The following is a 17,395-nucleotide window of genomic DNA, read 5'->3' on the forward strand; positions in this document are numbered from 1 at the left end:
TTGTACTGAAAACTCTACAACATCTAACGACCACCCTGTCCCTGTGGAGAGTGAGAGAGTGAATGAAGGACAGGGACAGGATGTGCAGTTAAGAGTTGACCAGATTTGACGAGATAAATAATCAGTGAGCCAGATGGCCGCTCTCTCTTCTCTCGTGTTTAAAGGGGAGGTGTTCTGCTCTTTCTCCTCTCTTGCTGTCCTCAGCAGGCATCGGTTCAGTCCCATCGGCAGCAGAGGAACAGGCTTTTGGAGGACAAGTTGTCTGCATGAGCATATCCAGCCCTGTATGTTTATGTTCCCGCATTTGCGGTCTCTCGCTGTCAGTTCCCTCAGGAAGCGTTCCCAGGGGAGCCCCAGCCAGTTGAGACCGCTTGGGAGGGAGCGATCTTTGCGCAAACCAGCCAAAGGCAATCAGGGACAACGCGAGGAACAGTTAATGCTTCCTTTGAAAATGGGATTAGACCTCCCTAAAGTTTGCTTACTAACATGTTTATTAGCGGTCAAGATGTCCCTTGTGTTTTCCCAAGAAAATATAAGCTAATGTGAACCAAAGATGCATGCTTTTAAAAATGTTTTGTTTTTTTGTAGCACATTCTAAGGAGCACTATTGATGTTTTGAGTTGTTTAATTTCACAGTATACTCTCTTTCTGTCTTTTTGTCTCGATCATCCAAAGGTGAATATCTGTAGCACAAACTGAAGTTAAAACCGCATTACGGTTTACCCATAAATAACTCTCAGTTGGAATTGCTGCTTATCACAACCTAAATGAGGTCTTATGCTTTTTCTCAGTTAGAGGAAATAGCTGAAGTTTTTCTGAAGTCATTGAGGAGTGTTTGACAGTTTATTTCCAACCACCCATTAGCAGTCAATATGACACACACAACCACTTGTTGTTAGCTTTTTAACTTCCTCGTTTTGATTCTGTGAAAGTCACGGTGATTTTTGTGTTTTGGGTTGGAACTTATCTATCTGAGCATTGTTGCATGAAATCATCAAGGGATCAATAATAAAACTCTAAGCTTTATAGCATAGCGGGCCTTTGAAGATGTTTTTTGAGCGTTCTTTTAATTAAAATGCCTGCGGCTTGTGCAATTTTTTTACTCTATCATTAACAAGTATTATTAGAATAATATTAAGCAGCCCAAAAATGATATTTCTGTGATCTATTCTTATAGGACTTTCTCTCCTTGTCTATCTAAAGTAGGTTACCCTGTTATATGACCTTTTTCTAACTTGAGCTATATATTGGGAATATGTTCCACATTCTTTTAGTTTGGTTTAGGGGCATTTTAAATATGTATTATTATAATATATCTAGAGCCCCCCTAGAGCTCCATTGAGTGCCCTTCTCTAAGTGTGTGCTTATTCTGCTTAATAAATCTAATAAAGCATGTTCAATGGCAATTCATGAAATATATGTGCTGTATATGTAAATTATATTTAGTTTGAAGCATCTTAAACCCCTCTATATACATTCTATGGACTAACAATCTCATCTAAAACTAAATCTGTTTACATATTGGGTGTTAGCTTGACTGTGCACCATAGGTCATATCAAAATAGCTTTTCCATTTTAGGACCTGTGTTGGTTGTTGGTCTGATACCACCCATCATCTCCATTAAAAAGTGCAAAGAAGCCTATCGGTGCACTTGCATGTTGTTTAAAACTTAGTCCAGAAAAGGCAAAGCATCTAGGACCGTATCCTCAGGTTATTTGAAGTTCTTTCCACCCAGAACATCCTGTGAAAAGATTCTTCGTCATTGCCCACTCTTTCATAAACTCTATTTACACATCAAGAAGATTTAAACAGACGTCATCTCAAATGACTAATAAACGTCAAGTGTTTTAACATGCTCAAGTATCCATCGCCTTATTCATTAAGAGATTTGTTTAGAAAAGATTACGGTATTTACATTTGCTCTTTTCCTAGTAGCAATTACTAAACCCCCCCCTCTGTTTGTGGAAAGAATGAAGCCGAGTCTATTTTTGTCAACGTCAAAGTCGAACCAAAACCGCTGATGCGGTTCATTAACCTCTTCAGTGCAGTTTTTATCTGAAGGTGTTGAGATGGTCCTCCTACGTGTCTTAAAAAGGACCAGATAAGATGAAGCATTGCCATAATTCTTGTGATATTTGGTTTTGTAAAGCTTGCTTAAGAGCTTTAGCAAGTGCACCTTAAAAAGTTTCTGAGGAAAAATAACATGGTTTGTACTGTTTTCTTTTTTAGATGAGTGATGTCTGCTTGAAAGCACAATCCATTATCATCAATTATCATCAAGCCATTAGCTGTTGAGCCAATACTTAAGATTCAGAGGATGCTTGCTTGGTGGTTCATGGTTTCAACTTGGCATCGTGCCTTACGAACATCGTTTGAAAGTGAAATGGCACCTTTGTTGTAATCGGTGGTACAGCTTTTCTTTGATCCGTAGAGCCTGACTTGCTTTGCTTATAGGGATCCAAGTCCTTTCTCCTGAATTGTTCTTACTCTTTTATTGCTGGTTGATAATGTTCTTATAAATTTAGAATGGCATGATAGTGTTGTTTTTGGTTCGCCTTGTTTGCTTTAAGTACTGGATTTATCTCTATCTAACAGCATGTTTTTATTTCCTTTCAGTGGGTGACAAAGTTCCTGCTGACATTCGCTTGACTTCCATCAAGTCAACGACACTGAGGGTGGACCAGTCCATTCTAACAGGTGAGAACAATGGCTTCAAGTTGTACTAGGCTTCGAGTCGGTAAAATTACTATGGACGCTGCAGTGTGTTATCAGCAACAGGATATCATTTCACAGTCTTGGGATTGTGTTTTAAATAATGAATCCCATATAAAATAAAATAAATTCAGAATACTGAAATATACTATCTACAACACAAAAGTCTTCAACTGTTGAAGCTACTTCACTTTCTCATAGCACTGTCACCATGCGGCTTCGAAATTTGTATTCTTATATTGAGCCAAGAGGTTAATCTGTGATGTTGTGGTCAAACATCTTTTGTTATGCTAATTTGCTGGCTACAGTTCTCCGAACTTGGACTTTGTTACACTAAAAAGAAAAGACCAAATTACTTAACGTGTGCTTGCGTTTCCGCTCTCCTGGCTTCATGTGCACATGAATGGAAGTAAATGGATTCCATATAGTATTTATTGTTTTTTATGTGCCCATTTTTTTTTTTACTTTTTTACCTAAATACAAGAAAAAAATGTGACCGTATGAACCATTGAATATCCACAGTTCAGTATTTTTCTACTCTGGTCTAATTTTTGCAGCCATCGTCATTACAATCTAGTATGTTTTGTTTTTTTTGTGGGTTTTTTTTTTTGTGTATAATGTCACAGTACTCTTTTATCTAATCACAAAACCACAGTTAAATATAGTTTGTTGCGGATGCAATATAGATTCAGCATAGCAGACTGAACAGCAGTGCAGGAAACACTGCTGCAATAAGCCACCTTATAAAGTCAGTTCAGTAGTTGATATAAGGTGGAAAAATAAGGAATTTTTTCCTGAGAAGGTTCAGTGCTTCCTATTTTAAAGGGAGGTCAGCTGTGCTCTGTCTCTGCAGTCCAGTTAGCGGGAAAGACAGAAAGGAAATGCTCTTGTAAAAGTGAGGTCAGGCTTCACTGCCTTAATTGGTAACGGCTTGTTCGGCTTCTCCACATCTTTTAGATTCTCCATCCATGTCTATTTTTTTTGTTCGGATTCTTTGCCATCCTGACCAGAACTGAACCGTGAAAGCAATTACATAAATGCACATCAAGGACTTAAATTGGGACAGCTGCCTGTCGAACCGCAAACCTGATCCTCATGCATTAGTCTTAGAGGGCAGTCAATTAGTACCAGAACTTTGATTTCACCAACCTGTCATCTGTATCTTCTCTTTGCAGGAGAATCTGTGTCAGTAATCAAGCATACAGACCCTGTCCCTGACCCTCGTGCTGTGAACCAGGATAAGAAGAACATGCTCTTCTCTGTAAGTCAGGCCTCTGGTGACTTCTGTATAGCATATTAATTGTGGTGCCTATTAACGCATGCCTTATTATTGCTCATGCTCATATTTTGGGTTAGACCTTCTTTTTTCTTCTAAACTAGGCTGTATTTATTTGATCAAAAATACAATAAAAACTAAATATTTTGAAATTTGATTACAATTTAAAATAACTGTTTTGTATTTTAATGTTTTAAAATAAATAAAATTTAATATGCTCAAGAAACTTATTTCTTGACTAAGCAGTTGTTATTAATGTTGGCAACAGCTTAATTTGTGGAAGCCATTATACATTTTTTTTTTTTTTTCCCAGAAAAATTAATATACTTTAATGAATAGAAAAAAAAAAAATCATGCATCTGCTGAATATTATTGAGTATTTATTAACTGGGTATTAATTTCTTCTTCTTTTTTTTAAGAACTTACTGACCCCTAACATTTGAACGGTAGTATAAGTCGTAATATATAGTTGTATATTAGCATCATATCTGTAATAACATTTAACATATATTTAGGCAAACAACCACCAAAATGTTTTTGAAGGAATTTTAATATTATTATTAGTTTTGCACAAATGTGAGGTATTTGTATTAGGGATTTTAAAATTATGGTTAAAACCAATGAGCCAATAATTATTTTCATGTTATGCCTGATAACGTCCAATATTAAAATATATTGTTTTGTCTAAATAAATAAAAAAACGAAAACTTAATCAAATGCATTTAAATGCAAGTTCATTTAGACAATGCATCATTATAATACAGTAAATTAGAATTATTTTTATAAATTTATCTAAAATGGTTTAATTGTGATAAATTACATTTAGCAGTGTTATTAAATTATTAATATATTCAAGATTCACTTTAAGTGAGCATTAGATCATGGCAAAGTTCATCTTAAAGGGATAGTTCACCCAAAAATGAAAATTTGATGTTTATCTGCTTACCCCCCAGCGCATCCAAGATGTAGGTGACTTTGTTTCTTCAGTAGAACACAAATGATGATTTTTAACTCCAACCGTTGCCGTCTGTCAGTCAAATAATGCTGGTGGATGGGAACTTCTACTATAAGAGTAAATAAAACTTGCATGGACAAGTCCAAATTAAACCCTGCGGATCGTGATGACACATTGATGTCCTAAGACACGAAACGATCGGTTTGTGCGAGAAACCGAACAGTATTTATACCATTTTTTTAACTCTAATACACTACTATGTCCAACCGCATTCAGCACTCGTTAGTAAGGTCTGATCGTGCTCTGACAGCGGCAGTGATGTCTCGCTCTCATTGAAGTATATGCGCGCGACATCACTGCCGCTGTCAGAGCGCGATCAGACCTCACTAAGCGAATGCTGAACGCAGTTGGACATAGTGGTGTATTAGAGTTAAAAAATGATATAAATACTGTTCGGTTTATCGCACAAACCGATCGTTTCGTGTCTTAGGACATCAATGTGTTGTCATGATCCGCAGGGTTTAATTTGGACTTGTCTATGCAAGTTTTATTTACTCTTATAGTAGAAGTTCCCATCCACCAGCATTATTATTTTTGGGTGAACTATCCCTTTAATGTAAAAATAGAGTAAATGAGCATGCATAGTGAAATATCCAATATTAGTTAAAAAAAAAAGCTTTAACATTGTCCAATATGGTGCTGATTTGCATGATTTAGAACCAGTTTTGTTTCTAGAAAACTTTTAGATATAACTAGTAAATTCTAAGGGGATTTTAAACTCACCTTTGACTTTGTGTTTACAGGGTACCAACATTGCTGCAGGCAAAGCGGTGGGTGTAGTGATCGCCACCGGTGTGAACACAGAGATTGGCAAAATCCGTGATGAGATGGCATCCACAGAGCAGGAGCGCACGCCACTGCAGCAAAAACTGGACGAGTTCGGCCAGCAGCTGTCCAAGGTCATCTCGCTCATCTGCATCGCCGTGTGGATCATCAACATTGGACACTTCAACGATCCCGTTCACGGTGGCTCATGGATCCGCGGGGCCGTATACTACTTCAAAATCGCGGTCGCGCTGGCTGTGGCCGCCATCCCCGAAGGCCTGCCCGCCGTCATCACCACCTGCCTGGCTCTGGGTACCCGTCGCATGGCCAAGAAGAACGCCATTGTACGCTCTCTGCCCTCAGTGGAGACCCTGGGCTGCACCTCCGTCATCTGCTCGGATAAGACCGGCACACTTACCACCAACCAGATGTCCGTTTGCAGGGTGAGAATGCTGGGAATATTATACACAATTGAAGTGAGCTTTAGTCAGCAGCTTCAGAGCTAATCAAAAAGGAAATAACTTACAACCCTGGCTATTACGAATTCTGTTTAACCCATAATTTAATTCCTTGGCAATAGTGAGTCTGTGATTGTTTAGAAATGTGCCGGCTGGGGTTCAGCCAAGATATTACTGCATAGATAGACAATTGGCTCATGAATAAAAATGACACATTCATGATGGTATTGATTTAGCACTAGTACATGACTTGGCTTTAAATGAAAGTGGTGGGAAAGCTGTTAATCTGTAGCTTTGATATTGCCATGATAAATAATTTTATTTTGTTTTATCTTAGTTTCTCATGACATTGTGTTAGACCACCCCAGTTTGCCTCTGTATTTCCTTTTATGTTGTTTTCCTGTTTGACAGGATTCCTTTCAAAGGATGACATGGTTTATTTGTCTATTTCTCCCCCTTATCGTGTCCCTGTATACTCCTCTCATCTTTTGTGATTCTCGTCATCTGTTCTTCTCTCTCTGTTCTTCTCCACCTTGACTGTGAGATCTGATCAGTATGCGGTAGTCAGTTACTTGCAGTAGTGTTGCATAACTGACCTTGTGTGTGTGTGTGTGTGTGAGATCTGCCTGTGATCCACAGCAGCGCCTTTGCTGGGGGCTGTACAGTACAAGCATGCAAGCTAAATGTGTAGCGCTGCTGATTTCAATCAGTTTTTTGCTAGTGTAAGGGTTAAATTTAGAATCAGGCTTGCTTTTTCTTTTTAATAGAAATGGTTTTAAGTAAGTTTATGCTTGATTTATTCTGTGAATGCTCAGGATGTGGCTAAACCAAAATAATTTTTACCCTAAACGTACCATTTGCCTCAACTGTCTAAAATAATACTGTATGGGAAGGGTGCTTCTAAAATTAGCAGTGCTTCAACAGAAGGAATGTAATCTTTTTAACCCTAACCCTATGTATTAAACTTGTATTAAACCATTAACTCGTCCTGCACCGTTTCCGCTACAGACACACATTCAAATCTTGTGCCTTATTGAGGTGCATTACGATTAAAGGTGCCCTAGAATTAAAAATTGAATTTATCTTGGCATAGTTAAATAACAAGAGTTCAGTACATGGAAATGACATACAGTAAGTCTCAAACTCCATTGTTTCCTCCTTCTTATATAAATCTCATTTGTTTAAAAGACCTCCAACGAACAGGCGAATCTCAATATAGCACCGACTGTTACGTAACAGTCGGGATCATTAATATGTACGCCCCCAATATTTGCATATGCCAGCCCATGTTCAAGGCATTACACAAGGGCAGCCAGTATTAACATCTGGATCTGTGCACAGCTGAATCATCAGACTAGGTAATCAAGCAAGGACAACAGCGAAAAATGGCAGATGGAGCAATAATAACTGACATGATCCATGATATCATGATATTTTTAGTGATATTTGTAAATTGTCTTTCTAAATGTTTCGTTAGCATGTTGCTAATGTACTGTTAAATGTGGTTAAAGTTGCCATCGTTTCTTACTGTATTCACGGAGACAAGACTGACGTTATTTTCATTTTTTTTAAACACTTGCAGTCTGTGTAATTCATAAACACATCTTCATTCTTTACACACTGTTGGAGAGATTTATAATGTTAGCTTTAGCCACAGAGCACTATCAAACTCATTCAGAATCAAATGTAAACATCCAAATAAATACCATACTTACACGATTAGACATGCTGCATGACGAACACTTTGTAAAGATCCATTTTGAGGGTTATATTAGCTGTGTGAACTTTATGCACTGGTTAAGGCAAGCGCAAGCTCCGTGGGCGGGGAGCGTTAGCATTTAAAGGGGCCGCAGCCTAAATCGGCTCATATTTAATGATGCCCCAAAATAGGCAGTTAAAAAAATGAATTAAAAAAAAAATCTATGGGGTATTTTGAGCTGAAACTTCACAGACACATTCAGGGGACACCTTAGACTTATATTACATCTTTTAAAAAGACGTTCTATGGCACCTTTAAAGGTGCAGTGTGTAAATTTTAGCGACATCTAGCAGTGAGGTTGTGAATTGCAATATAGAGAAGCTACGGTGGCCAACACGGGACAAAGATGTAGTCGTGTCAAACAAACACGCTCTGTAGAGCAGTTTGTCCGTTTAGGGCTATTGTAGAAACATGCCGGCGCAAAATGGCGACTTAACCTATAAGAGGACCCGCGGTGAATGTAGATAGAAATGCTCATTCTAAGGTAATATTAAAAACATAACAGTTCATTATGTAAGGTCTCTATACACCACTGAAAACATAGTTTTGCACATTGCACCTTTAACAGATCATATTTAGTGGTGGACCAATATGGATTTTTGATATGGATGCTTTATTTTACATAATTTACTAAATTAGAAGTAATCAACCAATGCCTATAATAAAAAAAACAAAAACAAATATTGCATTCATATACCATTAATCATATTTATGATTTTTACCTGGAGGGTGTCAAAACAAGTAAAAAAATTACTAGTTATTGCTCTAGTAGATCAAAATTTGGTTGAAAGCCACAGACATTTGTGACTTGTTAGAATTGCTCTTTTAGTTGGTTCTTTTCAGTGAATCAATCAAACTGGTTCTGGGTTCAAAATGTTCTGAATGATTCATTGGTGACTCCTTCTAAATCAAAATGATTATTGGAAATCCTTAACTAGTGAATAGATCATTCTACAAATGTTTGTGTAACGCTTCTGCAAAGCGTCAGGATTCTCAAAGCACACAACAATTATAAAAATAATGAGCGTAATATTACTAATATTACAATAATAATGAGCGTAAACAACTAACAGACCTCCTTCGGACCGAATGCAATGATCGGACGAACATTTTTTTAGTCCTGAGACTTTCACAGAAGATATATGTAGATGTTTTAATATTTAGACCACTTCTATTATTAATTGCTATCAAGATATGAAGATAGTTTCACATAGTATAACAAGTGTTTATAAAACAAATTGCCCAATGCTTGCCCTACATTTTTGGTTTTGTTTTTCCATCACCTTTTTTTAAATGGCTAATATCAGATGTGTTTCATGTTTAAGTTTTTCTGCTAATCATGTCTTTCTCCAGAGTACTAGGTGCCTTAGAGATTAGTGCCTGTCTCTCTCTCCCACACACTCTTCTGTCTCTGTTTCTCAACTGTTGTCCATTGGGTTTTAGCAGCAACGCTGTTCCACTTTACCATCCCACTCGCTCTCAGCTCTTTTATTCTCTTCTTTTCCTTGACATATTCAGGAATCTGATTGTCTTTTGTGCTTAAAAATATCCTTAATGTCAAGTTGCTTATGTTTTGGCCAGGGTTTTAAAGCTCCTCTGAACTCAGGTTCACTCTTAAGTGAGTGTCATGTAAAGTGTTTACATCTGTAGTGCTGGTATATTCAGGTCAGGTGGAGTTGGGATCTTTTCATGAGGTGTTTTCAGACATCAGAGATCATCTGTGGTGGGTTGTTCTGCCACCTGCTGGTAGAGATTTTTTTTTTTTAATTCTTTTTTTTTTTTTTTTGTTATTGTAGATGTTCATTGTGGATCAGGCAAATGGAAACAGCTGCTCTCTGAAAGAGTTCACCATTACTGGCTCCACATATGCCCCTGATGGACAAGTGTGAGTTTCCCTGCCCATGTGCACACTGATATTTCAAAGTGCACATGACACCTCTGTTGATCATCCTCTTTTTACTCGCTCCAGGTTTCATGAAGGTAAACCAGTGCGATGCTCACAATATGATGGTCTGGTTGAAATGGCCAGCATCTGTGCTCTGTGCAACGACTCGTCTCTAGATTACAACGAGGTTAGTTATTAACATGTTCTGGTAAATGCAGCATCCTCTGTTCATCCATAAAAACAGCTACTAATGCTGGGAACTATATCTTCTCGCATATAGATGTCACTTATTGAATGAATTTGCTTGAAAATATCATGTTAATAAATTTGTTCCCATGATTTTAATACCCATCTAATTCATAATAAATGTATATATAATCTATATTAGCTGATATTACATTACTTTTCTGCTAATGGTCACTTATTAATTCATTAAATTAAAAAAGCTGTAAAAAGTCATTTTTTGCAAATCTCACAATGTTTGTTTTTCATAATATACATTACTTGAACCATTAAATATGATCTTTTTTTTTTAACCCAAAATATTATACAACTTTGGTCATTTATTGTATTATATAACATGAAAACAAGTGTCAGTTTGTCAGTATCAACCAGAATATTTCTAGTAATGGATCCATAGTGCTTGCGCTTAATTATCAAACAGTAGTTCTAAAGAATTTCTGTCTATTTCAGGCCAAAGGTGTGTACGAGAAGGTGGGAGAAGCCACAGAGACCGCTCTAACATGTCTGGTGGAGAAAATGAACGTGTTCGACACAGAACTGAAGGGCCTTTCCAAGGTTGAGAGGGCGAACGCGTGCAACTCGGTATGTCATACATTTCCAACCGCAGATTATGAGTTGGTTGCAACCCAAGTGGGTCATGTGGTTGTGGAAGCCCACATTAATTTCCAAATTGGTTTTCTGTGTTTGATGTAATGGCAGCTTTCATCTCTGAATTATTTGTTGGATTCTTTCGTTCTTTGTCTCAGGTCATCAAGCAACTGATGAAGAAGGAATTCACTCTGGAGTTCTCCCGTGACAGAAAGTCCATGTCAGTGTACTGTACCCCCAACAAAGCTCGCTCATCCATTGGCAAGATGTTTGTTAAGGTAACATCATGTTTTTCAGGGAGACTTAAGCACTCCAGTGTTTCAAACAGAACTACTTCACTTTTGAAATGTGTTGTGGTATAGCAGTGTACCTGCAGCTTCCTTAAACTCATTTTTTCTGGGTGCAGGGTGCTCCAGAGGGAGTGATTGACAGATGCACGCACATCCGTGTGGGTGGGAATAAAGTTCCCATGACAGCAGGTATTAAAGAGAAGATCCTGTCTGTGATCCGTGAGTACGGCACAGGACGTGACACACTGCGCTGTCTGGCTCTGGCCACCCGAGACAACCCATTGAGCAAAGAGAGCCTTGTACTGGAGGACTCAAACCGGTTCATTGAGTATGAGGTGAGATGATCATTATTGTGTTATGACATACACATTAGTGTGTGTGTGTGTGTGTGTGTGTGTGTGTGTGTGTGTGTGTGTGTGTGTGTGTGTGTGTGTGTGTGTGTGTATATGTGTATATATAAATATATTGTTTTTTTTTTTCATGTGTATATTTTTTAATTTTTTTTACTTTTGTCAACACTAATATATACTAGTGTTGTCAAAAGTACCAAATTCGATACCAAGTCGGTAGTGAAATTTTAAAAATATGATGCTTTGAGTGTTGAGCGGATTTGTAAACACCTCTGATTGGCCATTGTGTTCACGCGCTCATCAGATATGTCTGTGATTGGCTACAATGATCAGCGCACAGGAGCGCTTGACGGAAGTGTTTGAATTTGAAAGCAGGCGCATTTGAAAGCGGGCATCTATCTGCTAGACCAGCAGACCAGTCCGGTGATAGACGCCTGCTTTCAAACTCTCCCATGTGTATCTGTGTAAGCGCTCAGTAAAGAGTGTCATTGATGTCTATTTACAACATGTTTTTGAAGCGTTGATCATCGTAGCCAATCACAGACATATTTGATGAGTGCATGAACACAATGGCCAATTGGAGATGTTTAAGAATCCGCTCAACAGCGATCAAAGCATCACATTTTTTTAAATTTCAGTACCGACTTGGTATCAATGTCAGTACTTTTGACAACACTAACATATATACACACACTTTTATCTATTTTATTATTATTTTTAAAATATGTGAATTAGCTACATAATTTTCATTTTAATAGTCATGTATTATAATTGCTGTTTGTTCATTAGACGGACCTGACCTTTGTGGGATGCGTGGGCATGCTGGACCCACCCAGAGCTGAGGTGGCAGCTTCCATCAAACTGTGTCGTCAAGCGGGCATTCGAGTCATCATGATCACCGGTGACAACAAGGGCACAGCTGTCGCCATCTGCAGGCGCATCGGCATCTTTGGTGAGGATGACGATGTCTCTCTTATGGCCTACACTGGCAGAGAGTTCGACGACCTGTCTGCTGCCGCCCAGCGTGAGGCAGTGATCACTGCCCGTTGTTTTGCCCGTGTCGAGCCATCTCACAAATCCAAGATTGTGGAGTTCCTGCAGTCCTACGATGAGATCACTGCCATGGTAAATTAGATTGTGAAATCATAACAAATACTTAGTGAAAGATTTTATATACACTTTCAATCAAAAGTTTGGGGTTAGTAAGATTTGTAAAAAAAAAAAATAGATTAACATTGTAAAATAATAATGTTTTCTGTCTGAATAGATTTTAAAATGTAATTTATTCCTGTGATAGTAAAGCTGAATTTTCAGCATCATTACTCAGTCTTCACTGTCACATGATTCTTAAGAAATCATTCTAATAGGCTGATAACAATAACATTTCTTATTATCAATGTTGAAAACAGTTGCTGCTTAATATTTTTGTGGAAACAATACATTTTTTTCAGGATTTATTGATTTAATAGAAAGCTCAAAACAACAGCATTGATTTGAAATTGAAACCTTTTTAAAATTGTAAATGACTTTACTGTCACTTTGGTCAGTTTAATGCCTCCTTGCTGTATAAAAGTATCTCTTTAAAAGAAAAAACCCATAAACCCCAAACCTTTAAACAGTTGTAAAAAAAAAAAAAAATTCTGTATTAAATGACTATAAAGATGGAGGAAGGATTTCTTCTAGATGGTTTATATTGTTAAAACCTTTCTCCGTCCACTGAATTGCCATCCTGTGTTTATTCCCGCAGACTGGAGATGGTGTGAACGATGCACCTGCTCTGAAAAAGGCTGAAATTGGCATTGCTATGGGGTCAGGCACAGCAGTGGCTAAGACTGCTTCAGAGATGGTCCTTGCTGATGATAACTTTGCTACCATCGTGGCCGCTGTGGAAGAGGGTCGAGCCATTTACAATAACATGAAACAATTCATCCGCTACCTCATTTCCTCAAATGTCGGCGAGGTGGTCTGGTAAGGTTCTTAACCTTTTTCTTTTCACTGGCATGTCCACATTAAACCATTTCAAGTAAACATAAAATGACTCGTGCAATCTATTTTACATGTGTAATCGTATGTATTGAGACTACCATTAAATATTTTGGGGTTGGTAAGATTTTTGAAAATGTTTTATGTTCTGAAAGTCTTTTATGTTCACCAAAGCTGCATTTATTTGATCAAAATACAGTACAAACAGTAAATTAATTCATTAGTTAATTTAAAATGATTGTTTTCTATTTTAATACATTTTAAAATGTAATTTAATCCTGTAATGGTAGAGCAGCAGCCATTACTCCAGTCATCAGTGTCACATGATCCTACAGAAATCATTCTAATGTGCTGTATTGGTGCTCAAGACATTCATTTTGAATAGAAAGCAAATTTTTAGGAATAAAAAGTTTAATAGAAAAGCATTTATTTGAAATAGTAAAGACTTGCACATTTTTACAAACAAAATGTCTGTCACTTTTGATCGATTTAATGCACCCTTGCAGAACTAAGACCCGTTCACACAAAGGATGATAACTATAATTATAAAGACGTAATTGTAAAAATCATTCTAAGTATAAAAGAATAAAAAACTGGAGCACGTGCTTGTAAAAAAAAAAAAAAAAAAAAGCTAATAGTTGTCGTTATAGTTATCATCTTAGTTAACATTCTTGATGTGAACGAATTTGATTTAATACTATTAATCAAACTTTTTAGTATTAATCGATTTCCAAGTGAAAGAATGGTTATTAAATTATATATTGTATTATATTACATTTGTATTAGTATTTTAGCTTTTATGAAATAGTTTTATGAAGGTTTATTATTGATCCTGTTTGCCAAATGAAGCAAGTCAATTTCTTTTAAATCTCGTTTTGGCACAATTTAGTCTCCATCCTTAAAGCAATACTACATAAATGACAACACTGTGAAATTTATGCCTTGAGCAAACTCAGATCACTGCCAAGGTCTTTTTGACATTCTTCCAGTTGTTATCTAATCGCTTAACTCACAATGTGTATTCTCTCTGGCAGTATTTTCTTAACGGCAGCTCTGGGCTTCCCCGAAGCTCTGATTCCAGTTCAGCTGCTGTGGGTGAATCTGGTGACCGACGGTCTGCCTGCGACCGCTCTGGGCTTCAATCCACCCGACCTGGACATCATGAGCAAGCCCCCTCGCAATGCCAGGGAGCCCCTTATCTCTGGCTGGCTCTTCTTTAGATACCTGATCATTGGCTGTGAGTACACCACTGGCTTTGTTTTTTAATTAATATTTATTTTTTAGTTATTAATTTTTTGTGGGTAAAGAAAGATTTGACATGCTCTGTTCTCCATGTCCCCCTAAAGGTTATGTAGGTGCTGCTACTGTAGGTGCTGCTGCATGGTGGTTCATTGCTGCTGAAGATGGGCCTAGAGTCACCCTCTATCAACTGGTTAGAAACTCCCCTTACATTTTAACACGCACACTTTCTCAAACATGTGAATTCTCATGTCTTAATTCACTTCTATCATTTTTATCTCTGCAGAGCCACTTCCTTCAGTGTGCACCAGACAACCCTGATTTTGAGGGCCTGAAGTGTGAAGTGTTCGAGTCTCCCTATCCAATGACCATGGCTCTGTCCGTACTAGTAACCATTGAGATGTGCAACGCCCTCAACAGGTCTGTACATAAAGCCACATTTTATCCCTGAAAATGCCACAGTTATGGCTCTATTTACATCTGCTATTAAAATTCATCCAATTACAAGCAGTAAGATGAGACATATATGTGATCAGATTTTAAAGGGATTTTTTATTATTATTTGTGGCTACATAAATTAGATATTTTTTTCCAAGTAACAACGTTGATAAAGCACTTAAATATAATGCATGTTGTTTTCCAAAAAATATGTTTGTATGTGTAATTTTAGTCTAAGCACAAAATGTGATGTTTCTAGTAGCATTCTCTGTTGCTTTAGTGGCGGCTACATGTATTAAGCAAACTTCAGATGTGCTGCCTGCAATTCATCAGGAAATATTAGCATGTGTAAGATCTTCTTTTGGAAGAAATACTACTTTTATTCAGCAGGGATGCATTAAATGATCTAAAAAGATAGTAAAGACATTTACAGTGTTACTTATGATTTCTATCTCAGATAAATGCTGTTCTTTTTAACTTTCTATTCATCAAACAATCCTGACAAGAAAAATAAATAACATTTCCACAAAATTATTCAGCAGCACATTGATAATAGGAAGGTTTTTTGAGCAGTAAATCAGCATATTAAAATGATTTCTAAAGGATCATGTGACACTGGAGTAATGATGCTGAAAATTCAGCTTTACCATCACAGGAATATAGTGGCTGCAACTGCTCTGGGTGTGTGTCCACAGTTTGCATTGTGCGTGTGTGTTCACTACAGTGTAGATACATGCATTTTCAATTTACACTTGTATTTGGCTGTGTCCAGTTACAATCACCATTACAATCCCTTTAAAACCAGGTGTTAATGGCATAAGTGGGGAATTATAAATATGCAACCAATCAATTTTACAATGTTATTTTCTTGATGTCCTATTGCAGTGTTTCTGAGAACCAGTCTCTGCTTCGCATGCCCCCCTGGGATAATGTGTGGCTGCTAGGAGCCATCTGCCTCTCCATGTCCCTCCACTTCTTTATCCTTTACGTGGAGCCCTTGCCGGTAAGATCAATTTTGGTCAATAAGATGATCATTTTCAGTGTATCGGTTGTTGTTGTTGTTGTTTTTTGCAGTCTTTGTAGAATCTAATGTTTTTGTTAATACATAGTATAAACTTTTTTTTTTACAATTAAAATTACTATTACATTAAAAAGTTATGCAATACAATTAAAAAAGGTAATTGCGACTTTCTCTTAGAATTCTGTATTTTTCCCCCCTTACAATTCTGAGTTTATATCACATAATTCTGAGAAAAAAGTCTGAATTGTAAGATATGAACTCGCAATTACGTGAGAAAAGAAAGAATTTCAAGTTTACATCTCTCAGTTCTGACTTGATCACAATTCCAAGATTATAACTCATAAAAAAAAGTGCAGACAATGTTTTCACTGTACTTGTCTGTTTTTATTTGTCTGTATAATAAAACATGGTGAAGTTTATAACTCACAATTCTGACTTTTATTCTTTGAATTGTGTGATACAATTGTGAGGGAGAAAAAGTAGAATTGAAAAGAGTCGTAATTTCCCTTTTTTATTTTTATTTTTTTATTTTGTGGCGGAAACAAGCTTCCATACTTAGCACATTGCAAAGTGCACTGATTACTGTTTACTCTTTATATTCACATTTTTAACAGTTTCCTCTTTTTCTGTAAAAAAAAAAATACTATAATAGGATTACAAAATCAAACAATCTAAAGTATAAATCTTTATAATTTATCAAGTTTAAAGGTTTTATTTTTATATACACACACACACACACACACACACACACACACACACACACATATATATATATATATATATATATATATATATATATATATATATATATATATATATATATATATATATATATATATATATATATATATATATATATATATATATATATATATATATATATATATATATATATATATATATATATATATATATATATATATATATATATATATATATATATATATATATATATATATATATATATATATATATATATATATATATATATATATATATATATATATATATATATATATATATATATATATATATACATTTATATATATATATATATGTGTATATATATATATATATATATATATATATATATATATATATATATATATATATATATATATATATATATATATATATATATGTGTGTGTGTGTTCAAATTATTTCCAATTTAGTAAACATTAAGTAAAATAAATATAAATTTCATTTCAGTAGTTATGCATGTTTTTTACTATCTTTATTATAATTTTTGGTCCCAAATTTTTACCAGTAAAATTGACAAAAATTTGGGACCAAAAATTATTCAGACACTTTGTCCTGACCATGTTTTGCTTAAGTGTTATCTGACATAATTAAGATAATTTTTTTTCTGAC

General features: G+C 36.0%; 1 protein-coding gene across 1 annotated transcript in view; it reads left to right on the forward strand.

Moving 5' to 3' along the window:
- Positions 1-17,395, forward strand: part of atp2a2b (ATPase sarcoplasmic/endoplasmic reticulum Ca2+ transporting 2b) — a 40,855-nt gene that overhangs the window by 20,779 nt on the left and 2,681 nt on the right. The window contains exons 6-19 of the mRNA XM_048167362.1: positions 2,618-2,698; positions 3,889-3,974; positions 5,748-6,212; positions 9,783-9,871; positions 9,956-10,058; positions 10,565-10,696; positions 10,861-10,980; positions 11,109-11,327; positions 12,132-12,467; positions 13,090-13,310; positions 14,360-14,562; positions 14,672-14,757; positions 14,851-14,984; positions 15,888-16,005. Coding sequence (XP_048023319.1) covers positions 2,618-2,698; positions 3,889-3,974; positions 5,748-6,212; positions 9,783-9,871; positions 9,956-10,058; positions 10,565-10,696; positions 10,861-10,980; positions 11,109-11,327; positions 12,132-12,467; positions 13,090-13,310; positions 14,360-14,562; positions 14,672-14,757; positions 14,851-14,984; positions 15,888-16,005 — 2,393 coding nt within the window. The remainder of the gene's footprint in view (positions 1-2,617; positions 2,699-3,888; positions 3,975-5,747; positions 6,213-9,782; positions 9,872-9,955; positions 10,059-10,564; positions 10,697-10,860; positions 10,981-11,108; positions 11,328-12,131; positions 12,468-13,089; positions 13,311-14,359; positions 14,563-14,671; positions 14,758-14,850; positions 14,985-15,887; positions 16,006-17,395) is intronic.

Source organism: Megalobrama amblycephala, linkage group LG18 (genome assembly GCF_018812025.1).
Source record: "Megalobrama amblycephala isolate DHTTF-2021 linkage group LG18, ASM1881202v1, whole genome shotgun sequence".
Lineage (NCBI taxonomy): Eukaryota > Metazoa > Chordata > Actinopteri > Cypriniformes > Xenocyprididae > Megalobrama > Megalobrama amblycephala.